At 39.9% G+C, this 26,469-nt stretch overlaps 1 protein-coding gene across 1 annotated transcript; it reads left to right on the top strand.

The window, feature by feature from the left end:
- The first annotated feature begins 12,426 nt into the window (after positions 1-12,426).
- On the top strand, positions 12,427-24,391 carry RIOK2 (RIO kinase 2). Its single transcript, XM_063423022.1, has 10 exons — positions 12,427-12,613; positions 13,182-13,320; positions 14,024-14,140; positions 14,966-15,141; positions 16,726-16,814; positions 17,952-18,143; positions 19,721-19,813; positions 20,707-21,234; positions 22,118-22,214; positions 23,829-24,391. Exons 1-10 carry the CDS (start codon positions 12,548-12,550, stop codon positions 23,988-23,990), a joined length of 1,659 nt encoding a protein of 552 aa, XP_063279092.1. The 5' UTR covers positions 12,427-12,547; the 3' UTR covers positions 23,991-24,391.
- The last annotated feature ends 2,078 nt before the right edge of the window (positions 24,392-26,469 follow it).

Raw genomic sequence — 26,469 nt, 5'->3', positions numbered from 1 at the left:
TAAAAAAAAAAAATGGTAAAGGGTAGGAAAAAAATTTGCTACTAGATGTGCCTGGGAAAGGTGAATGCTTGTTTTGTGTCAGCTCAATGAGGAAATTGCCAAAATCAAAGTACTTTGGAGGATGCAGTTCAGTCTATTTCCTTTTGTATGTCCATGAAGTGGACTCAACTGAGAGTATTGACCATGGCATTAGCAGACAGATAATGACAGACAAAATTAACTTTGCCTGTAATCTGTAACAATTTTACACTCTCTAAGATTTACAAACCACAACAAAGGATGGAAATTTAATGAGCGAACATATAGTCTACAAGGATTGTAAGACTCAGAGATCACAGATAATAAATACGGGTCTTTGTTCACAATATGGGCACCAGGCCACAGGCATGGCTGTCTTCTCTTTAGATTGTTTTTGTTTGGGTTTTTTTTCTTTTTTCAAGATAGCTGAACAGACAGCTGAACACAGATGGCTGGCTTAGAGAAATGAAAATTATCTTGCCTTCCTATTTCATTGTTACAATAACCAGTGGAGAAAAACAGGAAAAAAAAAAAAGAGAGAGAAAGAAGTATGCCAGATGAGGTTCTAGTATGTGAATGTGCAGGAAACTGCAACAAGTGTTGACATTTTAGAATTCATAACTCCTTTTTACAAGGGTCTAAGTGGTGGAACGTGAACTTTCTTCACCTTCTCCTAGTGGAATATTTGCTATGAAGTGTAAATGAAGAGTTTTTTTCTACATTAATGAGAAAAACAAAAGCTCATGAATAGAATATTTTTATAATATTTTTAAAAGTTTAATAAGGGGATAAGAAGGGACAATGTCCAACAAAGAACACACCGGTAAATTAAGACAATGTTATCTATATACTGTTACTTTACTGAGGTAGATATCTATTCATAAGTTTCAGGTATTATTCAAACATTCTTGGGAGCTTTCCACGTTGCAGGAACTCTTTCTTGTTTTACACTCTGGCTTATCTGCATGGCATCCTGCAGATCAGGTTAATATATTTTATTCCTTCTTGTGGTTTCATCCTGCTGTTTTACAGTTCCCTGATAATGAGGAGTTAACAAGATCTTCTCCAATTCTCCTCCAGTGCTCTGGTTTGTGTCACTGTTACATTAACACTTGGAGAGGCCAGTCAGTAGATGTGGGAAACAACCTAATTGCTTTACACCATTCTCTTAGCTGCTTTTAACATTTCATGTTTTGCTAAGGCCTACATTATAATACATTCATCACACCACTATTTCTATAAGCTATACAGTGTATACACAGATATAATATATTTATCACACTACTATTTCCATGGGCTATACGGTTCATACTTGAAATGACAGATTATGTTATATTAGCAAGCAGCTAAAAGAAGTTATAAATTGCACCATATTTGAATACTTATAATCAATAACAACATGTAAAAGCTTATACATAAATGCGAAAGCCAATATTATTGGGTCATTTTTAACAACTCCTCTCCTTTGTCTTTCTTACTTTATTTGGCTTGAGCTACAACTTTTGAACTTCTGCACTTGTGGTATATTGATACCTTTCATAGATCTTAAATGCCTTCTCTAGCTTTTTATCATCCTTCATTTTTCTCAGTACCATAATTTTCTGCTTTTTTTCTACAGTTCCTGACTCTGGATTAGTGGGCACTGTTAGTTGCATGTTTGAACCACATAAGTAATTAATCAGATAAGGCATGGGATTAAACATGAAGAAAAATCAAACTTGTTATTCCACATAGAACTAAAAATCCTGCTTTTTTCAACTAGGATATTACAAAAAAAAAAAAATCTAGTCATCCTTTATTTATTATAGATTCCCATTTTTGGACTGGTACATGGACTCTTTTCTGGATGTTTCTGGCTATATCCAAAACTGCATTCCCATTATCATCTATTTGTAGACAATAGTCAAATGTGTTTCTGCAAACACTTCCTTCTTCTGCTAATAAATAGTCTAGCGCTAACTGATTTTGATACACTGCTACTCTGGTTTGCATTTGTTGGCTGACTATTAACTCCATGGCCTCAGCTGTTTCATTAATTATGATTTCCACAACTGCTTGGAGTCTTATGATGCAGTTTAACTCATAGATTTGGGTTTGATAACCCCAACTCCCATCTTGTGCCCAGGTGGCTAGACCATATGTCTGTATAATTCGTTCAGGAGGCTACTCCTCATTGCCCCACTTTCAGTATCCTCCAATTTCTCTGATTAGTTCTCTCTTGTTTCTTTTTAAAGCATCATACACCAGTATTCCAAAATTATTTCTGTCTTGGTTTGGTAACAGGAAAATCCCAGTTGTATAATTCCTCGAGTGCAACTTCCTTTCCATGGGGGAGGAAGTTTTGCATAAGCCCTTTTCCCACATATCCAGAATAAGCCATCAGGTGCTTTCTAGTACCCTTTTCTTTGGTTTTTCATGTTTTCTCATAATTTAGATATTTCAGGGTTATAATATAATATGGGAAAAAAATCCCATAATAAGGATTTTCCCCAGGGTCATTACACAGGAAAAGTTTCTTCTGGGTCCAATATTGTGTTGGTTTTTCAGGGATCCACCGTGTGAAAGTTCCATTATGAACTTTTTATCTTTTGCTGTAAGTTTGTCCTACCTTGTCCAGGAATTCTTTTTCCGTACACCAGAGGCACTCCTCTCCTGTAATTTTTGAACTTAATATCCACCCTTCTGGTTGGTTTTCTCCTTTTGTGTTGGTTCTGTTCCATTTGAGAAGTTCAGCTAGACCTAGGCTACTACTTTTGCATGGCCCCTCTTTGGGCATTAAAGCTCCCCCACAAACCTAGCAGTTGGTAACATTTAGTTCTTTACTGATTCTTTCTCCTAGATCTACAAACAAGTTCTTTCCTAATTTTGGAATGTCTGTTTCGTATTCTAGTTGTTGTTTGAGGTTTGCATATAAACCTCTGCGGGGAGTTGGCTCTGGGGTGGGTTGCTGTACCTGTTTTCTTTGTTTATTTACTATTATTTGCTCCTGTATTAAGTCTTGCATCAAATTTTGTTCCTTTTTCCATTTTGGGGTTTCACCCATGGAAAAACAAACCCATTTGTTGCCCTGTGGGCATCCATGTTTTGACCCAAGAATTTTTGTAACCCCATACATTCATCCATTCTGTAAGCAGGTGTCTGTTGGAGTCCAGGGCATCCCTTTGGCTGCCCTGGATGGTCTGAGACGCTGGCAGAGGGGTTCAGAACCCTGGCAGGAGGTTCTGAGACCCTGGCACAGAGCCCAAAGTGACACTGTCTTTGACTCCAGTCCATGGGAGAAACTGCCAACCTTGTACAAAGAATTACAAGCCACAAGAGTTTGATATAAATGGTACTTAGTTTGTCACAGGGTGCAAATATAGAATTTGGGGTTTTTAGAATGTAGTCAAGGAAGGCAAGATGGAGGAATCAGGGTGTGGCCCTTTCCTTCTTCCTTCTTGTTCTTGTCCTCCATCTTCTGCTGTGGTGGGTCACAAGGGCTTGGTTTAGGATAGAAGTGACATGTTTAACATAGGTAGTAGGTATTGGTAATTAATTGTAAATAAAAAATACATTGTGGATGATGGTTGGGTCAGAGAAAGGGTACAAAAGGTCCGACCCCTCCCAACCTGGGGGGAGTCACCTCGTGCGCTTGCTGCAGCAAGGACCTTGGCAGGGCGCTGAAAGAACTGAGAGATAATAAATAATAAACAAGTTTGAGGAACCTGAGCTGGTGAACTCCGACTTTTTCTTCTGCTTCTGGCATGGGCTTTCAAGAAAAAAAAGACTCTTAATCAATATATCTCAGGAAAACCTACCCGAGAGGTGTCTGTTTCCGATGATTTATAACAGTGGTGGCTGAGGAAAGTATGAAAGCTAAAATAAGACCTTTGAATTTTTCCATGGTACAGCAGTCTGTTGCATTTGTGACATGGATCATCCAAATTTGCAAAAGGGAAAAGACTAATGAGGAGTAATAAGTGTCCAGTGTAACATGTACCCCCAGCTTCCATGCCTTATGATATTGCTGCCCACAGCATGTAAGTATGATCTTGGTGGCGAGTATAGTGGTTAATCAGGTCTTGCCTCCTTATCTCCTTATCAAAAAATTATCTATGTCACCTGCTTTTATAGTATTGTGGTTCTTTATTGTTCTTTAGTCAGCCAGCACTTATTAATTTCACTTATAGAATAGGGCTTTATTACCTCCCCATCACGGGGAGTTGTTGTCTGCACTCAAAATATGGTCCCTGGTTTTTATTTACTACAGCCTTCCAGTCAGCTTCTAATAGCTTGTGAGTATTGGGAAGTATCCATTCAACTCCACAACAAAGTGTTAGACTTTGTACTTGGTGTTAGGACTTTTTCCTTTCTCTCTACAAACTTTGCAACATACGTGCCACGTGGGAGAGCTACAATGCCAGTTGTAGCCAGAGTTGGCCACAATTTTCACAGACATTGTACTCAGCTTAAATGTCTCGCCTCAGGGTGTTTTAAGCAGGATATGTGACCAGGAATAAATCTGGGAGATGTTTCAGCAAGGGAGAGTGATGGTCTTTCTTTACGTAGGTCACAGACCAAAGCAAAAACTCTAGGATTGCCTACAGACCCGGCATTTGTTAATTTATATAACCCTGATCCCCCTGATTGGGTAGGTACTTAGTTACCACCTCAGAGTTTGGAAAGCCTCTGACCTTTGGGAATACAAAAGAATCGATAAAGCCCACCACAGGGAACTCTCTCCCAGTCTGGATTGATGTGTGGTTGCCCATAGTTTACTTGCCACATTGAGCCCGCGCATTTCCTTTCAGAGTCATTTTCAGTCCTTCTGTGGAAATGATGGTCTTCCAGTCATGGGGTTCTTCTACCAATCCTTTTATTCTGCTAGTGCGAGTCCAGCCTTACTCTGCAGTTTGTACAGCCAATTCAGGTCAACAATAATTGAAAGGGACCCACCCATTGGGGGTTAAAGGTTGGTTTTACCATGATTTAATCATTACCCGGTCCTCAGGATTGACATGAATTTTGAAATCTAGGGTAGCAATCTGTAGGATTCTACCCTTTTTCCCACACTTCCTCTTGAGCTTGTGCTATAGACAGGACATATTTCTTGACCCTGTCCTCCCCTTCCTCATAAGTGGCAATACTATTAGGTGAAATCAGAAATGGTAAACCAAACATCATTTCATAAGGCAAAATCCCTAAATCTGATCTGGGCTGTGTCCTGATTCTTAATAAAGTTAGGTATAGGCATTTGACCCATGAGATTTGAGTTTCAGTCATCAGTTTAGAGTTCTCTTGAGAGTTTGATTCATCCTTTCAACTCACCCCAAACTGTGTGTGTGTCAGGGAGTGTGTAATTCCCATTCCATACTCAGAGCATGGACAGCCTGCTGTAGTACTTTGGATGTGAAATGGGTTCCTCAGTCTGAGTTGATGTTATTTACTATTCCATACCTGGGAATGATTAGTTTTAAAAGTTTTGCTTACCACATCGGCAGTAGCTTTGACTGCTGGTACTGCTTCCACCCAATGGGTTAAATTATCTACTATTACCAGCAAAAATTTCCACCGTTGTACTTGGGGGAGTTCAGTGAAATCTACTTGAATACTCTGAAAGGGTTGTAAGGCTAATTCTCACCTTCCTTGGCATGCTCCCCTCATGAGCTTTCTGTTTACCTTTTGGCATATCATACACTTTTCAGTTATTTGCTTAGCTATTCCAAAAATTCCCATGCAACCCCAATTTCTCAAGAACTGATCACTCAGCACTTGGGTACTCCAATGAGTCTTATTATGCATGCCTTCTAATATTTTTCTTGCCAGTGGTTTATTTATTAACTGTCTTACATCAGATGACACCCATTTCCATTTATTGTTCTTTTTTGCTCCTATTTCTAGGAATTTCCTTTCTTCTATTCACTGAATACTGGCATATACTGAATTTCCTCTGTGGGGGTTAGAACCACCATTGTGTTCTCTTCTCTGGACTCAGCTGCAGCTTTAGCCTCTAGGTCTGCCACGTTGTTTCTCTGTATTTTTAAGGTGGTTCCTTTCTGGTGTCCCTGAACGTGTACAACAGCAATTTCCTTTGGTAATTGTAATGCTTCTAATGCCTCTGAGATAAGCCTTTCATGGACTAGTCCTTTCCCCTTTGAATTTAACTGTCCTTTTTCCTCCCAAATTTTCCCAAAGGTATGCACCACTCCAAAGGCATTCTTAGAGTCAGTATACACAGTCCCTTTTTCTAGTGCTAATATTTCAACAATTCATTTTAAAGCATAGAACGCATGCTTGGGCTTACCAGCTGGGAGGTAACTTTTTCTTTTCTACAGTTATTAATTCCTCATTTACTATAGCATATCCTGACATTCACTTCCCCTGAATTACCCTTGAGGACCCATCAATGTATAATTGCTCTCCCTGCTGAAGGGGTTGGTCTGTCAAATCTTCTCTTACTTTGGTTTGATAGTTTATAATTTTTAAGCAATCATACATTAGTTCTTCCACTGATTCTCCTTATAAAAATTGGGCAGGATTGAGATGTTTAACTCTAGATCATCTTTATCTATTAGAACTGCTTCATATTTCAACACTCAAGAGTCAGTGAGCCCTTTCTTAGCTTTTTGATTCAAAATATTTCTAACTGCATGTGGGGTGTGCACTTTTAATGTTCCTTCAAAAGTTAATTTTCTGCTTTCTTCTACTAGTAAGGCAGTGGCAGCTACTGCCTGGATACAAGTGGGCCACCCCCTACTAACAGGGTCTAACAATTTAGACAAGTAAGCCACTGGTTTCTTGCATCCCCCCTGTCCCACTGCCTGCACTAGGACTCTATGGGCTACCCCATTTTCCACATCTACAAATATGTTAAAAGGTTTAACTAAAGTGGGGAGACTTAGCACAGGGACACTGATCAACTTCTGTTTTAAATTTTCAAATCTCTGTTTTTCCCACATAATTTCCTTTTGTTAATTTTTCATATAGGAGCTTAACAGCCTGGATATACCCTTCTATCCATATCCTATAATGGCCTAACAAGCCCAAGAGTTTTCTGATTTCCTTTTTAGTTTCTGGCTGGGGGAATGAGGTTATTCCTGTAATTCTTTCAGGGTTTAATCACCAGGTTCCTTGGCTTATTATATGCCCTAAGTATTTTACTTCATTCTCCACAAATTGCAGCTTTTCTCTCAATACTTGAAGCCCTTGGCTTCCCAAGAAATTCGGTAATGATACAGTGAATTCTCAGACTTTCTCTTCATCTTCTCCTGAAAGGAGTGAATCATCCACATATTGGGTAAGTTTTACTTCTGGCACAGTAGGGAAGAGTTGTGATACTTCTTCTAAAGCTTGTCCAAATAAATTAGGGGATTCAGTAAATTCTCGGGCTAATTTTGTCCACTGAGTTGTTGCTTTCTGCCTGTGTTGGGATCTTCCCATTCAAAAGCAAATACATCTCTGCTTTCTTCTGAGAGGGGACAAACCCAAAAGGCATCTTTGAGATCTATCACACTGAACCACCAATGTGATGGAGGAATTTTACTTAATAATATGTAGGGATTGGGAACCATTGGATATTGATCTATAGTTCTTTTGTTTACTTCTTTCAGTAAAAGACAAGCTTGGACAAGCCACTATGTCCCTTTTGATTTTTTTTACTGGTAATATGGGGGTACTATGGGGAGGCATGCATGGTTCTAAAGTTCCATCTTTAATTAATTATCAAATTACTGTCTGCAACCCTTTTTTCCCTCTAAAGAGAGTGAGTATTGCCATACATGAATTGGGCACTCTTGGTTAGTTATTTTAATTACTGCAGGGGTTATGTTTAACTTGCCCCTATTTCCAGGCTTGGCCCAGACTACTTCTTCAATTTGCCTTTCATCCTCCTCTTTTAACCAGAGGAGTCTGGCTACCATTTTACCCCTTTCTGGAAGCACCCTGATGCTTAACTGCACTTGAAAATACCTCCCCAGCAAATTACATCCTGCCCCTGCTACAAATAAAACATCCCCCATTCCTATTTTGTTTGTTCCTTCAAATATCACATGTTTTATAACTGGTGCTTTAAATCCTTCTTGTTTTGCCACTATTACTTGAATTGTATTTTAGCTTTTCTCACTAAACTTTTCTCACTCCTTTTGGAATTTTACAAACACATGTCCCGTCTGCCCCCGTATCCACTAAAAATTCAAATTCTTCCTCCTGGGGACCTACTTTTAAAGTTACCAAGGGCTCCTGCTGATATTTCAACCCCAAGAGATAGAGCCTCTGACCCCCCTATTCATCTGTTGCTCAAACCTCCTTGAAAACTTTCAGGTCTTTTTTGTCTCTGTGGTTAGTTTCACCTTAAGTGTTCAATTTCCTTGCAATAATGACAAATTGGGCTCCGGTTATTAAACCCCCCTTTTTCTTTCTTACGGCCTCTTTCCCCAGGGAACTCTGTTCCCCTGAACCTCCTCCTGGTCCCCCTTGTTCTGGCCTGACTGGGCCCTCACCTCCTTATAGTAGTTGGTCTTTGCATGGGGGTTTCCTTCATCAATAGCAGCTGCCATTACTTTAGCTTTTGCCTTTGCTATCTCCTAATCCCTCTGTGCATATACTTTTTGGACTTCTTTAAACAGGTCAATCCTCTGTCTTGCCAATCTTCCAATATTTCTATTTTTTTTCTTATATCTGGCCAAGCATGAGTGACAAAAGTTACTTTTAACAGAGTTTGTCCAATTTCCATACCAGTGTCCATTCCTGGGTATTGTCTCATATTTCTTTATAATCTCTCTAGCCATTTAGTTGGAGTCTCCTCCTTCTTTTGTTGTTCAACAAATGCCTTATGGGCATTCTGATTTCAGGGAACAGCCTCCCTGGCTCCCCTGATAATTAATGCTCTATTCTCTTCCACATTTTGCCTTCGCCTGGGGTTATTGTGGTCCCACATCATGTGCTGTAATAGCATCTTCTCCTCCCCAGGGGTCCATTTGCATGATCCCTCTCCCATATCCACATCCCTGCTGCTCTAATCTTTTGTCTTTCTTCTTATGTAAACAGAAGGTTTAGTATAGATTGCATTTCATCCCAAGTATAGATACTAGGTCCCAGAAACTGTTCTACTAGTTCTGCTAATCCAATAGGATCTTCTAGTAGACCTTTTAAGTATTTTTTAAATGCCCTCACTTTGGAGGAGTTAAGTGGCACAGTGACAAACCCAATCCCCCCATGTGCTCCTCCCAGTGGGACTTCCAGAAGGGGTATAGTGATATTGCTTGGTCCTCATTTTTCAGTTCTTCCTGCTGGACTGCTCTTTCCCTGATATTCTGGTTAGGTCCGTCAGGATGTGGAGGGGGTGCATTGAGGGCTGGTGGACATGGAGGAGGGAGACAATTTAAGGGGTCTCAGTGTTTGGTTTCTTTTAATCTATGTGCTCCCTTCCCCTCCAGCGGCTTCCTGCCCCCAGCAAGCTGCGTAGTCTTTCTCTTCCTGGCTGACTGCTTCTTTAGCATTCACATGAATATTCAAAGCTTGGCACATCCCCCTCTCAAAGGAACCATGCATAGGCCAGAATAAATTATCTAATCTTATCTCCTCTTTAGTCCATTTTATCATGCAATAATGTACCATTCTGATCTATTTTTATTCTTTGTGCTAGGGTTATGTTCCCACTGTGCCAATTTTATTCCCGGGGGGTATCGGGAGGTATAGCCATTGATGCTTTTCGACTTCCTCTTCCTCTGAGGGCTTTTTCCTTTCTTGCTTTGTGTCCCATTTTTATCAGTTTATCCCAACACCTCAGCACAACTTTTTTTCCTTGCTTAGCTTCCATGCAAACCTAACTCTACACTCTTCACAGGTATTTTCTCCTCCAATACAGACCAAATCCTTGCAACCAAAGACTGTCTTCCACACACTACTTTAATTATTTCTGCCTTTTGTGACTCAGCCTCTGCTTCCCTCCAGCCTTTTCCTATCATTGGGCTATCTACTTCCTCGTGTCCTACAGAAAACAAGAAATTTATTGCCCAATATCTGGTTCTTAATTTTGTCCTACTACACTCCTGGCACCTGGCACTTCTAAAAGCAGCGGTGCAATGCCGCCTTTTATGACAGCTCTTACACTCACACAATACCCAAGGCTGACACTCGGGTCCACAACTCAAGCACAAAATTGCATTCATACAAACAAAACAAAATCTTTATTAGAGAACGACAAGCGCTTCTCCTTTCTCTAGCCGTTGCGGTCGCCCGAAGAAGGGAACCACAGATCCCCGTGCACTTTGTACTAATAGTATGTCTCATCCATTCAGCAGTTATACTTGCTAGTCACACTAGACAAGGGACATACACATACACCTTACACACATTTACACAATAACAATAAGGTATCCTTTTTGTTGAATCAGGTACTAATATTCCTTTAAAGATGCTTATTCATTGCACAATGACCTACCTGCCCAAAAATAGTCTTAAGTCTCTCCAAAATGTCCCAAATTTTAAATCTTTCTCTTGTCCCCTCCACACTTAAAAAAAATCTCATATAACAGCGCTTGAAAAAAACCTCAAATCCTTGCTACAGGGATCCTGCTTCTTCCTCCTCCCCCCCCCACCCCCCTCCAGTATCAAGCAGGCTTAATCTGTCTCTTCAGATCTGTCAAGGCAGTGTTTTCTACTTAGCAGCATGATACCCCAGACCAGTGCAACCATTCATCCCTCAAGGGTATATTGGGGTTTCGGGTTCTTAGCATCTCACCTTTTTGCAGACCCTGCTCCAAATTCTAACTATTCCAACTCCCAATATAGCCAAGATTCCTGTAGGCCATCCAACATGGGTCAAATTGCAGTACTGCCTGGAACTAGGATTTCTGCAGTTGAAATTACAGACAATTCCTCTCCTCTCTGTTTTCTTAATTCCCCATTTTAACCCCAAAGCTAAGCCTTCCACATTCCCCCACTCCCACTCAGGATCCAGCATTCACTTGGTCCCTTCACCGGCTAGTCTCCTCACGGGGAGACGGAAACACGGTAGGAAGGCCCCCACACTTCATTTTGCAGACTGGGGACTATCCTGTCTGCATCTCATAAACACACACACACTCTCCTGGATTTTCACGATACTCTTTTTGCAATATACTTGCCCATCTAGGTTCTTTCGTGCCCAGATTTGGAGTGGCCATGGTTTCTTAGGGAGTTTTACTTCCCTTTCTCTTTTTGTCCTCTTTATCCCCTGTCAAGGGTTAAACTTGCGGTCTCATAGCAGCAGGGAAAGCCTGGGCAAGACAACTAAGCAGGCACCTCCTGCCCAGGACCCTCCAGAGCCACAGAGAGGTTTTTATCTTGGTGGGGCCTCAAAACAGTGAAAAACCAAAGTTCACACTTCAGAATATTCTTAGAAGTTTAATAAGGGGATAAGAAGGGACAATGTTCAGCACTGGGGTGTTCCTGGCTATCAGCCAAAGAGTACATCAGTAAATTAAGACAATGTTATCTATATACTGTTACTTTACTGAGGTAGATATCTATTCATAAGTTTCAGGCATTATTCAAACATTCTTGGGAGCTTTCCACGTTGCAGGAACTCTTTCTTGTTTTGGTTTTACACTCTGGCTTATCTGCATGGCGTCCTGCTGGTCAGGTATATTTTATTCCTTCTGATTTCATCCTGTTGTTTCACACTTCCCTAATAAGAGGAGTTAACAAGATCTCCAATTCTTCTCCAGTGCTCTGGTTTGTGTCATTGTTATCACTTGGAGAGGTTAGCCAGCAGATGTGGGAAAACAACCTAATTGCTTTACACCATTCTCTTAGTTACATAGAAGCATTTTAACATTTCTTGTTTTGCTAAGGCCTACAACATAATCATAAGACTATTTCTATAAGCTATACAGTGTATACATAGATATGTTCATCCCACTACTATTTCCATGGGCGATACGCGCTATTTCCATGCATACTTTTTAGTACAATAGATTATATTACATTAACCAGCAGCTAAAAGAAGTTATGAATTGTGCCATATTTGAATATTTCTGATCATAAATAACAACGTGCAAAAGCTAATACATAAATGCGAAAGCGAATACTTTAGGACCATTTTTAACAATTAGCTTCCCAAAACGCCTGGATTTGAGTTTAAATGGGTTGGCAACACAGGGTTTTCCTTCTGAGAAAAGAACTCTTTCCCAGCCGGGCTCCGCTGTTGCCTCACATTTCTCACCGTCCCACAGCGTCACGTGAGGAGCAGGAATGACTCTTCAGGCGAACGGGTCCTGGCAGCTGCACGGGCGTTACAAACCACTCCTCCGCGGCAGGGAGGAATGGAAGGGGGTCTCGCAGAGCTGGAAGCAAAGTTTCGCTGTCTGTTCGTTTCGGTTCCCGGCTCGGTGACGGGCGGAGCGCAGCGGGACCCGGCGGAGCGCCGAAGCGCACGCAGCTGCCAGGACCTACCCAGGGCGCTGCTGCGCATGTGCAGCCTGCGCTCCCTCTCGTCCTCCACATCCCTGTCCTGATCTTTTTCCTCCATTTCCTCTTTTGCCGTTCCCGCTCCTCTGCCGCCGCAGCCATGGGGAAGCTGAACGTGGTGATGCTGCGGTACATGTCCCGGGAGCACTTCAGGGTGCTGACCGCGGTGAGCGGACACGGGCAGCGGAGCAGGGCCGGGCCGGGCGGGCGATGTCGCAGCCGGCGGCGGGAGGGACCCGCCTGTGGTGCCACTGTCTCCTTTGGGGCTCCGTGCTGGCCTGTTCTGGGGAGGTCTCGGTTCGGGCCGGTGTTTCCTTCACCCGCCCGGCTGGGGGAAATTAGGAGGGGCAGGGAATTCTTGGGGATGCTCGGAGGTTCTCTGGGGATGCCACGGAGAGTCCCTGGGGATGCCCGGGTGGTCGCAAACCCATGAGGGTGAGGCAGCACCCCCAGCGTCTCTGCTCTCTCTGTTTTCCTTGACTGGGACCGAAATTTAATTAGGCACTCATGTGGTGGATAGCACCGAAGCTTCCCAGGATTAGTTGCACATAGGCTGCCAAAGAGCAGTGAAGCAAATGGAAAGATTTGTTAAGTCTTAAAACGTAGCAAGTTAAGTGTTAAAACCTGTAGTCTTTAAAAATTGTCTGTTTGAAAAGGGATTTGCTCTTGACCAGGATCTGATATTTCGTTGTTGAACACAGGGCTGACAAATCTGTTTTTAATTACTCTTTTAGGTAGAAATGGGCATGAAGAACCATGAAATAGTTCCTACTAGCTTAATTGCTTCCATTGCTAGCCTTAAACACGGTGGCTGTAATAAAATTTTGGGAGAGTTGGTGAAGCACAAACTTCTGGCTTACGAACGAACTAAAAGTGAGTTTGAATTTTGTGTTGTTTTGTGTCTCCCTTTCTTATCCTGTCCTCAGTGCCTCACAGTGGTACCTGCCCAACATGTTGGGATGTAGGAGTGCCCAGAGTGTTTGATTTGCCTTCTCTTGGACTCAGCCTGGAAATATGTGGTGACGCAGCAGCAGATGCTATGTCTGCTTGTACTTTTAGAAGTGACAGACAGAAAAAAGATAAACAGTTAACTTTCTTTTTTTCTCAGAATAAGGTGGAAAAAATCATCACTTGAAGCAATGTTCAAGTGTGTGTAGCAGTCAACCCAAATGAGGTTGTCCTCAAAGTTCTGGGACAGACTGCAAAATCCTGGGACATTTCACTGCTTTAGGAACAGCTGCTAAAGCAGTGTTTATTATCTGTTGTATGACAAAGTTGTGCAGACCTTTCCCCCTTACCTTGAGCCTTTTAGTTGGATCTGGCCCTGCAGACACAGCGGGGATGTCTGTAGGAAATACCTCTCCCTTTTCTCCCAGTTCTTCAGAGGACTGAGGGTTGTTCCAATCCAATTTAAACATCTTCACCATTCAGTTAAATTGGGCTGGTAAGAGCCAAGGGGTGAAATATTACTTGGGTGTTCAGTACTTTAAGAAACAAGAAACAACACTAAATTGAGATTTATTTGTAATGTGATGTATGCATAATAAGGAGTGAAATGTATTTTATTTTTACCCAGCTGTCCAGGGTTATCGGTTAACTAATGCAGGATATGATTATCTGGCTCTGAAAACTCTCTCTTCCCGACAAGTCATCAGTTCTGTGGGAAATCAGATGGGTGTTGGCAAAGAATCAGGTAAACTAAAATAACATTTTTAATATTTTTTTAAAGTAAACACATCTGTAATATTGCAAATATTTTGCTAGAAACTAAGGTAGTTCTCCTCTGGATAGGCAGATCAGTTAATCTGTCAAACACCAAGATGTATTTGAACATAGCATGTTCAAGTGCGCTGTCAGGCTTCTGGCTACATTTGAGTATTTTTTCACAACAGTGTAATTGCGTTTTGCTGATTTTGTCTGTTTCTTAGTTTGTTATTTTAAAAGGTATGTTGCAGTCAGGTGCACCTTGAGTTGTGCTTTGTGAAGAGTTTCAAAGCATTAAACAAAAAGATAATTTCAGCTTTTGCATCCCGCTTAAAAATAAGGTAGTAAAGTAAAATAGGCTCAAAACTATAGGAACACTATCTTGATTCCTCTTATGTTCATGTAGTTTGACACAGAACGTGACTTTTGTAATTGAAGAAGGGGATTATTTAGGACAAATGCTAGAAAGTAAGTTTAGGGTATTTGTTAACTTTATATTAAGAGTCTGGTCCCTTGAGTTGTGTGTCCTTTGATCAGGAAGGAGAAGCTCTTCCAGAGTGTGGTTAAGAACACCAGAAAACTGAAAGATACTTCAGATCCTATCAGCATTTCTTCTATTGGGGTGCCATAAAGTCTTTAAGAGTAATTTCTTCATGGTCAAACCTCTGATATATACTATGTATTTAGCTGCTTCTGCTAAAACTTGTGGGTCAGAAAGGGTGAGGACTGAGGTAACAAACTTTCATTGCACTTTTTCAGCTGGTTTGTTAGATATCATTCGTTTCTTAGATCTGTGCTGTTACATATATTCTAGATATTTATATCGTTGCCAGTGAAGAGGAGCAACAGTTTGCACTGAAATTGCACCGGCTGGGGAGAACCTCCTTCCGAAACCTGAAAAACAAACGTGACTATCACAAACACAGGCACAAAATGTCCTGGCTGTACTTGTCCCGGATAGCAGCAATGAAGGAGTTTGCCTACATGAAGGTAGGTGGCCACTCACACAGTGCCAGCAAAGGTGGGACAGGCTGGAAGATGCCTCTCAGGCTGTCTTTTGATCAGGTTGTGTTTGCAGTGCTGCTAGGATTTATGCTTCATTTTTTCTCTGCCCTAATGGACTTAAAGCATGCATTTCAGAAAGTTTCAATAAGGCATGCTTTGTATGTGTCCCAGTGCCAAAATTAAACTTTGCTATTGATATCACATGGAACAGATGCAAGTATCATGGGAGAACTTAAATTAATGATGTTATTTATGGATAGATAATCTAAATATAACTAGTTCTGCAGTTTTTCTGTCAAAATTTATTGCACAGACTAGGAAGCAGTGGTCATTTCTTAAAATTAATCTATTTTTTATTCTACCAAGCTTTCACTTGTTGCTGTGCTATTGAGGGAAATCTTTTAGATAAAAACTGGTGTTTTGATCTAAAAAGGCACACTTAGTTCTGTGCTGTGAGAAAAGATTTCATTCCCAAGCATATATTGCTACTGTTGAATTCTGTGGTGTTTTTACCTGCTTTAAAAAAACACAGATATTGTATAGTGATGAAAAATGATAGCTGAAAACTAATTGTTAATAAAAACATAGTTTTCCTTTCTCCTTTTATGCTATTCAGTAGTAATATATACATGAAATATGATTTTTTTGTTCTTGTAAGAAAGAACCACGATGGATTGTCTCAGTGGCCTCCACAGAGAAAGAACTAACACCATAATTTAGAACTTCTGTATTGGTCCAGGTGGCCCAACTGGTAAAGCCTTATGTGGTCAGAACTTCTAGGAATGTAATTGTGGGGGTCAGTTTCCCTGAGCAGAAGGTTGGAGGAGGTTTAATTGAGTGCTGAAAAGCCGTATTAGCTGAATTGAGTGCTGAAAAGCAATAATACTTAAGGAACAAAAACTGTATTTGTGTTGCTTTGACTTAGTACTCTTAGAAAAGTTCATGGTAACAACAGAATGAGTAAAAAGAGAATGAACTCATTAAAAAATTGAGTGGATCCAGTGAATTTATGCTAGAAAAGGCGAACAGGAGAGCTTCAAAATATTATGACCTAACTTTGGTTAATCTTAAGTGTGGTATAATGCTGATTATTACTGTTTAAGAATGAACTTCTTGTGTTTACAGCAACTGAGCATAGACTGACTAATCAGGCAGGAGTGTATTGGCAGCAGCTTAGTGTGGAATTCTTTTCTAATGCCAAACACCCCATTTCCAATTACCTCCTACTGATTCCACAGGCTAATGTACAGATAAGGTTCTGTGATTTCTCCAGTCTGTTGCGGTTTTCTTCCAGATGCATGATAATTAAACTGTAGCAGTGTACTCAGTGTCTAAACGTCGACATTTTGTTGTCTTTGCAGTGGAAGTTCCAATGGCCGTGAGGCTGTTTTCCTTCTTAAGTGTGTGACTTGGGCAATATATGCTGCTATCACAGTGATAAATACTGCTTATCTTAGGTGTGGGTTTGTCAATATATGTATTATGTATGTAATTTAGTATTTATTAATATATGTAATTAGTTGCCTTAACTATTTGATTTTACTTTTTCAATGTGTTGTCTCTTTCCAGGTTTTGCATGACAGAGAATTTCCTGTCCCAAAGCCCATAGACTACAACAGGCATGCGGTTGTTATGGAGCTTGTTGATGGATATCCTTTGTAAGTAGTGAAACTTGAATTCTCAGTGTTACAGAGACCTTGACAACCTTAGGAAAAGTAACAGGGCTGGGGTTTTTCCTTGTTTTCTACACAGAAATTGCATATACTGTCTGTTACTTTGTATTTATAGTATTAATACCCCTCATATGCTGAGGTTCAGTTTGTGATCCTGGCTCTGTTAGTTCAGGTCAGTTTGTAACTCACCTCTGCATTGTTTATATAGATACCACATATAATCTGGTTTTGCACCTTTGAGAAAGATTATTTTGCTTGAGTTTTCCAACTTCTAGAAACATTATTACTGAGGTTTGTAGGTGAAGGGTTTGGTTCGGTTTTGAGTGCAAAAGGCATGTATCTTTCATACAGTAACCCAGGTCTAATCCAAAGATTTGAAGTGTCTAGTTACTGAACAAACCAGTCCAGTCTCCTGTATAGGACTCAAGATCTTAAGTTTGTTCAAAAGGGAATTAATTCCAAAGTAAAACAGTCGAAGAATAATGTGGCAAGGACTTAATTGTGTTCTGTCTTCCCACACTCATTTGTTAAATAATTCCATATCCATTGTGTAAACAGAACACTTCGGGTTTCTTGTGACAGTCTGCAGTAGAAGTTTACTTTTTCTTCTTTTCCTGACATAATCTATAAAATCTGATTTTGTAAAAGAAAATGCCATATGCCATTTGAATTTCAGTGTAAGAAGATTTAGCTCTTACTGACATGATAAGATTACCTAAAACAGAAGAAACATAGAAGTTTGCTGGTCCATTATTTACAGAACACATGATGACAGCAGTGCTCAATGGGAGACAACAAGTGTGAGTTTAGATGAGGTTTAGCCTGGCTATAAGGAGGTAGTTTCTCCTCTTGAGGAGAGAGAGGCAGTGGTACAAGTTGCTTGAGAAGATTTCACTGTCCCTCTCCATTCCCATTCTTCCTCTCCAACTAGACAGAGACCTGAGCACTCTGGTGTGGTCTCAGATTTGACTCAGCTTTCAGGAGGATGCTGGACCAGAGACCTGAGTGCACTTTTAATTTGAATTACTCTGGCATTCTGTCAGATATATTTTGTATACTTTATCTGTATTTTAAATCGAGTCCTTCAAGGTTGAGAATATTTTATTTTATTTAACTTTTCAGGTGCCAGGTGCGCCAAATGGAAGATCCTGCTGCCGTCTACAATGAATTAATGGACTTGATTGTAAAACTTGCCAATCACGGTCTGATCCATGGGGATTTCAATGAGTTTAATCTCATCCTGGATAATAATGACCATGCCACTTTGATTGATTTCCCTCAGATGATGTCAACATCACATGCAAATGCTGAATGGTAGGTTTAGATCTAAAGGTGTTTTTCAGGTGAATCTGACAAATGCTGATGACAGGAAACAGTCAACCATGACTTGTTGCCATAAGTCTTTTCCTGAATCTTTTTCTGCCATTGTTGTGATGCAGCACAAGTTCTAAACGAAGAATGAGTAGAAATATCTCTACAGAAAAAATATGGGGTTAATTGCTTCTCAGAGGTAATAATACTGTTTCATCAAGAAATGCTCAGAAAAGTACTGTATCCAGTTTCTCTTCTGCTGAGGCCGTTTCTACAGGTTAATAGGTCTTAAAGTTCTAAGAACATTTTATGGTCTTACACGAACTTGTTTATTACATGAAAGCATGTATCTGAAGGTGCGAGATTCCTAAATGAGTGGTCTTACAGTCTCACAATCAGTTATGAGTATAAAATCTATGAGTATAAAGTCTTAGAAATAAAATTCCAGAATAAACAATAGTCTTACCCATGAAACTTAACATAACATTCCAGCCTTAGGATAAAACAACCTTCAACTCCTGACCCCAAACAGGGTTCCTGGCTGTAGGGACAGCAAGGGGGTCCCAAGGTCCTGAACTCACACAGAGTTCCTGACCGCAGGGATCACAGGGACAGGAAGGGGGTCCCGGGTGCGGGATCGTAGAGGCAAGAAGGGGTCCCGGACCCAGCAGATTTCCCATCCGCAGGGCCGCGATGGCAGAAAGGGGGTCCTGGGGTCCTGAACACTCGCAGAGTCCCCGGCAGCCCCGAACAGAGTTCTGGGGCAAGCGCCGCAGGAGGGAAAGGAAAGGGATGGGACCCCAGGGCCCTGCTCCCAAACGACAAAGACTACAATAGGTGGTACCTTTAGAATCCCATTTCGGCTCCCTGGCAGGGCTCCTTCCTCAGGCTGCATGCAAAAGATGGAGGTTGGATCGATAGATCAGGTTGATCAATCGATACCTTCACTTCCAGCCCAGAGGCTTTTATCCATAAGTTACAAATGCATATTTGTATCTTTATCTACACACTACCCAATCTAGGTCCAATTCTCTAAGTTCGTAAAAAACTACGAAAAACTACGAAAAGCAGTATCAAAAAACCTGTGTATATAGCATATCTATTAGTGCAAAAACTCTATCTTGCTAGCGTAGAAGTTCTATCTTTTTATGTGAAAAATTTTATCTTAACATATGTGAAAAACTCTATCTTATTTATGCAAAATTCATACCAAAAGTCATAAACAGTACTCTACTCTATTTTTGTTATGTCTAAATTCTATCACTAGGCCTGAAGCTCTGTACTTCTACACTAACAATTAGGCACTTAGGGCATGTGAAGTTTAAAGCTGAAGCTTTTATTTCTACTTTATGTGTGTGTGGCTTTATATATTCTAATTTTTCTAAAGGTTTTAATTCAGTTCCTGCACTTTTCACTCTCTACGGGGGATCCATGGAAACATGGACTCCAACACTCTTCCTAGCCTTTTGGCTTGAGATCACTAATACAAATAATTTTCAAATAAAGCCATGTAGGGTAAATGCTCCTTATTGCAATAGACTTCACTGATTTTTTGTTTGTACAATTCTGTATTTTTACAGGTATTTTAACAGAGATGTTAACTGTATTAAGGAGTTCTTCAAGAAACGCTTCAACTATGAGAGTGAGCTCTTCCCAACCTTCAAAGACATCAGGTGGAAATGACCAGATGAATTTGAGTTCTACTTAGGGCACTAGTGTTGGTTTTCTGAGAAAAGTGGATTCCTGTGAGAGATGCCTGTGGGAGAAAAAAAAAACAGGCCTGACTGTGCAATTTTAAGTTATATTTTTCTCATTTCTTTTGTATTTTCTTCAACGTTACTGTAAGTGGTTTTCAAATGTGCTTTAAAATCCTCTGCTGCCTTCTTTGTCTTCCTGCAACAAAGGAAGAGAGGTCAACCTGAAAGCTTGATCCAAATGGTGAATGTCCAGGAAATATTAACAGTGATGCAGAATCAGCCTGTTTGACAATTCTACTATATTGAGGATTACTTTGGGTTTCCATTTTAAAACTATTTTTAAAATGCTGTAAATAGGGTGACTGCCTCCTCAGGCATTATTGCATTTAAACTTTTATTCCTGAAGTCTTTTACTACCTCTGAAAAGTAAACTAATTTTCACTCATTTTAGGACCAAAGCTATTGCAATGAAAACGGTTCTATTTCATTTTGAGACTTTTCCTAAGGAGTTCCACTCTTTAATCAGCCTTTGTATGTCACACCTCTTATTATTCTGTTTGCTTAAGCACGATTGGAACTTAAACCCAAAAGTTATTCCTGCTAAAGTAAAACAAAACATAAATGCAGGTTATGGAGATGGACTCATCTTCTGGAGGAGTTTTCTTTTCTTGAATTATATTCTGTTAGTATTTTGCCTAAAGCTCAGCACCATCATGTCTTTTGCGTGTTTCAACAGAGCGTATATTTTTTGTTAATAGTGTGGGTAATTTCAGTCTTGCTTGGTTAGCATTTCAAACCCAAAACGTAGTATATTGGTAACTTGGCTTATTAAATTCAGCATATTAAAAGAAAACATTCCTCTTTCACAGGAGAGAGTGTTCTCTTGATAAAGAGATTGCTGCCAGTGGCTATGCAAAGGAGAGGCAGGAAGATGGTGAGCTGCTTTACCCCACAGGTTCTGATGAGGATGACAGTACAGAGGTGTTAGACCTTGCAGAGGACTCTGAGAAAGACCTCAGCTTCTTCAGTAAAAATGAAGAAAACAGCGAAGACTTCACATGTGAAGTGGGTGATTGCTCTGAAAGCAGAGCCTCTGACAGCGCCGTGAGCAGCAGTGAGGAAGAGGCTGATGCAGCTGAAAATACACAAGGACTGAAAGTGGCAGAGTTGAGTTCAGCCTTGGAAAAAGCTGAAGGGCCAGATGTGCCTTGGAAGTCCAGTGAAGTTGCAGAGGGTTCTGGAATTATATCTTCTAAGGGCAAAAGATTAACTGAAAATGCTGCTGAACTGGAAGGTCAGGCAGGTCAAGGAGGATGCTGTGAGGGTAAGGAGAACGAAGACAAGTGCCCTGAGCTGGTCAGCTCATCAGCTTTAGATGAGGAATTCAGTCATTACAGGTAAAGATTCACATTTACTGTCTAGGAGTGTGGCCCTTCCCTTGCCCCTAAAAATGTAAATGTGTCAACTAGCTCAAGAACTGCTCTTCAGCAGTCCTTGTTTAAACTGAAGACTAAAAATTCAATTTATTTTGCAAATATAGCAGTAAATACCTTTCCTATTGGTGCTATGGTTGTCCTGCTCTGTTGTAGTTTCTAATGAGAAAACAGGTCTTGCACTTCAAAGACAAACCTATTTTGTGTGGTGGATTTTTCCCCTTTTTCTTCATTTCAGCTAATATTGGTAATGAAGTAGTTCCTGATGTTAAAATACTACTTCTAAATAACATTCATGAGTAAGTTTATAATTCAGATACTGTGTGTCAAAGCCAAATGTTCTGCTGCTCACTCAGCTGAAGTTATCAGAACAAGCTCCTTGGATTGTTTTATTCAAATGTTTTGTACTGTATGTTGTTCAGGCTTTTAATTCCTTTCCTGACATACTTAGGAATTTGTGCTTGCCTTCAGACTAACCCCTTGAGTGTGAAATTCTATTTCTTGAGTGTGCCAGCCCACCATGTATGTGGATACAGAGATCATACTCCTCTTCATTTGCTTTTGCTTTTCAGTTAAATATTGTCAAAACGTTGTGTAGGATCTGAAGTGTTTTACTGCCCAGAGGTTTCTCTTTTTGTGCTCAATATTTACGTGGCTGTTGTGCAACAAATTCTTCCTTTCACAAACTGCCTGTCTTGAGCGACTAGTGTTAATGTTTGAAACTTACATGTTCTGTTGTGAGTTTTCAAGTTGTAGCCCAGAAAGTGAAGACTCAAACAGGGTGCTCGTAAAGTCAAAGGTGTGTTTATCTTGCTAGTGGAATAATACATTCATTTGTGTGTTTCAGTAATGAAGAGTGTATTGTTCCCATTGCTGGGCACAGAAGAAGGACTAAGAGCATCGCATCAGTCAGAAGTATTGGGAGCTGTTCAACCATTCCTCCGGTAAATAGTTACGTTGTCATCTAGTTTACCCTCAGACCACCTTAAATTGAACATAGCTGTTGGGACCTGTTTCTGAAATTGTTCTCTGGCATTAATCATCTTTAAAAACAGTTGCCATCTACCAGTGTGCCTCTTCAGTCCCACAAAAACTGCACTGACGCTGCTGTAATTGTTTACAGGGAGTGATTTCCAGCACTCTCCTTCATATTTTGCTTTTTGGTCTCTTGCTGAAGCTCCGTATCAACAGTAACAACTCTCATTTACCCAATAACTAGTTTATATTTATATATGTTAATATACTAACAGCATCAGTTCATCTATATCTGTTGCTAGCCATGATTAATATGTTTTATTTTGAACGTGGATACTTGAGTCTAGATTTAATCTTGTCTTTCTCACCTGTCTTCTTAGAGATTTCTTCACATTGTTTGCCAGAAGATTTCTGTGAACTCATCTTCAACAGCAATGTATTTGGCAATTTGAATTTGACCTGAATTACATAAGTCAGGACATTTTCAGCAGAATTTAGTGTGCTTTTCTTCAACCCCAGAGTAGGCAGTAGGTAATATGTCTACTTGGCATCAGGAATTTAGGAACACATGTAAGTTGTGATGATGGAAAGAGTGATGAGTCTTTCCACCAAATGCTGCAGTTCAGCAATAGAATTTGGTGAATTTACATTAGATTACATGTCATAAGAGTGTCTGCCTTGCAGAATTTAGTCTAGCAGGTTGCCAGCGAAGATATGATTTCACCATGATGAAATAGATGAAAATAATTTGATTTCTCTTTTTCTTCCAAGAAAAAATATGCAAGTATGCACTTGGCATCAGTGTGGCACCTTGAGCTGAGACCATGCCACAGTCTACAAAATCATGGCTTCATTTTTGTCATGGGCACATATTGCCATCACAATGAAGTGCAGAGCTTGGAATGAGCCACAGGTGCAAATAACAGATGAAATTTCATAGAACTACTCCAGTTTGATGGAATGGGATAACTGGAAGAGGAATTGTAAATCACTAATTCACCATCTCTCTTAGCCACACTTGTGTTATAGAATTGTTGTTTTCCATTAGAATCAGTCATATTTTTGTAATTTAAACTTCAGAATAACCAAGGTGCTAAAAAAACTAGCTCAAAACAAATAATACTGCTGGATATGTTCTGCAATATTATCAGTATTTACATTTTTGTGTGAGGCCTGTGTTCTGCACTGAGAGGTGTGGATCCTTTAGTATCTCAATAAGGAACACACTTGAAGTTTCATTTTAAAATGAAAAAATACTTTAAATACTATTTATTATAACAAAGACTATCAGAAGACAAAAACACAGATAACCCCATACTCCTTTAGGTGCTGTGAGTCTTGAGGGTGTAGCACACACACAGTGCTCCATGCAGACCTTGTCCATAGCAGAGAATCTCCTTTTTCAGTCAACTGAACTGTTTTATGATTTTCTTACAAGGAAACAACTCTGTTTATTTCTACAGTCAAGGTGAACATCGTGAATCATGAATGTTCGTGTTGGTCCTGGAAAATTTTGTTGTCATGTCATGTCCTACTGCCAAATGATTTAAAGAAGTTTTGATGACAAATGTGTTTGTTTGTAGGAACTGGTGAAACAGAAGATAAAGCGTCAACTGACCAAGCAGCAAAAGTCTGTTCTGAAGCAACGGCTGCAAAAAGGAGAGGCAAATGTTTACACCAAGCAACGTCGAGAAAATATGCATAACATTAAATCAAGCTTAGATGCAGCCAATTTCTGGGGATAGTTTATTACAAGTCCCGTGGAACCTGAGGAAAGTATACAGCTGATATGGATTGTGTTAATTAACCAATAGTCCTTTTATGTAAGGGAGCAATCTCTGCTATGCAAATCAGATGTTTTTCTGGGAGTTCATAAACCTCATTCTCATTCCTGTGACTTCGACTGGGAGGTTGTGTTTTGTATTTCTAGTCAAAACTGTTGACTGTAATTTACATTATATCAGTAGTATTGATTAAGATTATGACAGGAATTTCCAGCAGTGTTTTGTCATAACTGAGTTGTGGTGTATTGTTGCAAAAGAGGAGCCAAGTATCAAACAGACATCTATATAATTGTTTGATCTCTCCATTTATTTCTTCTTTTCTATATTTATATGGGTACAGAATAAAAGCAAGTACAGCTGAACAGTTGATTGGTTGAAAGTTCATACACATATACTCTAAATGATTGTCCACTGGTCCACGTTTTTTGGCATATAGTCTTTGTTTTGTCTTATGAGTAGCATTCTGTCTTCTGCATCCATGAGAAGGCACAAGTTGTTACATATCTTCAGCAGCTGTAAGGAAGCATCCGTGAGAAGGAACACTAAATTATTATGATTGTTACTTTCTTGTTAATTCAAGGCCCTATAGGAACAGCACAGACTCTCATACTGTTCCCTGACAGCAAGGACTCTTCAAACCTCCTATCAATAAATCATGGCCTCACTCTTCTTAAAATTCTCCTACAATTCCCACTGTTTCTTTTGGAACAATCCATTCTTGATTCACTGCTTTCTCCAAACCTTTTTTCACACAAGAGAGTGCCAGGCATCCAACAAGAACAAAGATCAGAAGATATGCACGAAATCGTAAACCTTCTACAGTCAGTTCTTTCAGCCAGTTTAGAATGTTACCAAAGCAATTGGTCAGCCAGCTATCAAACAGGCCTTGCTCTTGCTGGATACTCTGAACGTGCTGTCATAAATATTGTAATTTCTTGTATATTGAGTCACTGTGATCACTTAGATTCATACAACATGTTCCCATAAAATCTTCACATCCATGTCCCTGTGCCAGCAATAGGAAATCAATCATAGCTCTGTTTTGTAAAAGTGCATCCCTTAAACTATTTTGATCCATTAGCATTTCTTCTATTACCATGGTAGTTGCATTTGCTTCTCAGCCCAACATGCTAAACATGCTAGATTTTTCAAAGCATCTCCAGCAGCTGCACCTGGTGTAAAAATAGCTAAAAGAGTTCTTGCTGTAACACTCATCAATTCAACTTCATTATTACATTTTGGTGTCAATCCTAACAATCTCTTCTGTCTTTGCTTGTGGTCAGCCATGGTCATATTGAGCCATTGTCTCATAGATGAAGCTACTAGAGTGAGTCTTCCCAAGTAACACGGATCTCCAAACACACTCAAGGGAATTCCTTGCCAGGCACGGTCTCTACAAATAGAAATACATTTGGAGGAAGAGCTTTTGGGGTGCCATTGTTCCAAAATTTCATTTATTTTTGATATATTCTATTCTAAAACACCCAAGATCCTGAACTGATTTAGAGGTAGTGTTACTTCCGCAATAGCTATTTGTACCATTGAATGAATACCATGGTGACATAGAAGTCACATTTGTCCATCTTGACCATCTTTGTGGATTTTTAAACTGAACATCTGTAAATGTAGATCCACCAAATCCAAAACATGTTTGTGTCCAGTTCTTTGAGGAATTGCCAATGGGCTGAGACCCCAATAAGTCCTGTTCCTGTGGGTCCCATGGCAATGATTTCATTAATTTAGGAATCAATTCAGCAATACGAGCATCTGACATATCTTTTCTACATTTTCCCGTGCCTTGAATTCTGAAACATTTATTCCAGAAATCTCTATCAGACAAGTTCTGAAGGTGTTTCCTGCAGAAGTCATGGATAAACAGAAAGAACTCTGACCTGTCTCATTTGCCCGTGTGGCCCACATATTTTGGGGCACATCTATTTGGTGGAGGATACAGTTTGTTCTACTCCACAATAACGACATGACCATTCCAACAATGAAGTGTGCAGGCTTGATTCTGAAATAGCATAAGATTTGTTGATCGCCCATTTTATACAAGCTAAAACTATCTCTTCCTCTATTTTCTGGTGTCCAATTACTTAAATCTTGTTCATCATCAAGCCCTATATATTCTCTACAACATTGCTCAAATGTTTGCTGGCTAACCAAAAACAAAGACAATGATATGTGTAAAGTGCCAAACTATGTCTAGGAAAAATCTCAAAACAATGACCACAACGTAAAATTAAAGTATCTGACATACAACAATTATGACAAGCTGAATGATGCACTCTTAATTCTACAGGTATTGCTAAATTTCCAAGTGGTTGTCCATGCAAATTTTTAAATGCTATGTTTTCAGGATCCAAATATGGAAGCTTTAATACACTATTCCCTGATAGCAAGGATTGTTCAAACCTCCTATCAATAGATCGTGGCCTCG

This window comes from Prinia subflava, chromosome Z, assembly GCF_021018805.1.
Source record: "Prinia subflava isolate CZ2003 ecotype Zambia chromosome Z, Cam_Psub_1.2, whole genome shotgun sequence".
NCBI lineage: Eukaryota > Metazoa > Chordata > Aves > Passeriformes > Cisticolidae > Prinia > Prinia subflava.
The sequence above is the reverse complement of the archived record's forward strand: the minus strand, read 5'-3'. Positions and strand labels throughout refer to the sequence as shown.

What these genes read in the sequence shown, in the direction of transcription:
- RIOK2 (XM_063423022.1), top strand. Translation starts at nt 12,548, where the DNA reads ATGGGGAAGCTGAACGTGGTGATGCTGCGGTACATGTCCCGGGAGCAC. An exon ending in ACTTCAGGGTGCTGACCGCG is followed by an intron (nt 12,614 to 13,181) that starts GTGAGCGGACAC and finishes TTACTCTTTTAG; the next exon opens with GTAGAAATGGGCATGAAGAA. An exon ending in GCTGTTCAACCATTCCTCCG is followed by an intron (nt 22,215 to 23,828) that starts GTAAATAGTTAC and finishes GTTTGTTTGTAG; the next exon opens with GAACTGGTGAAACAGAAGAT.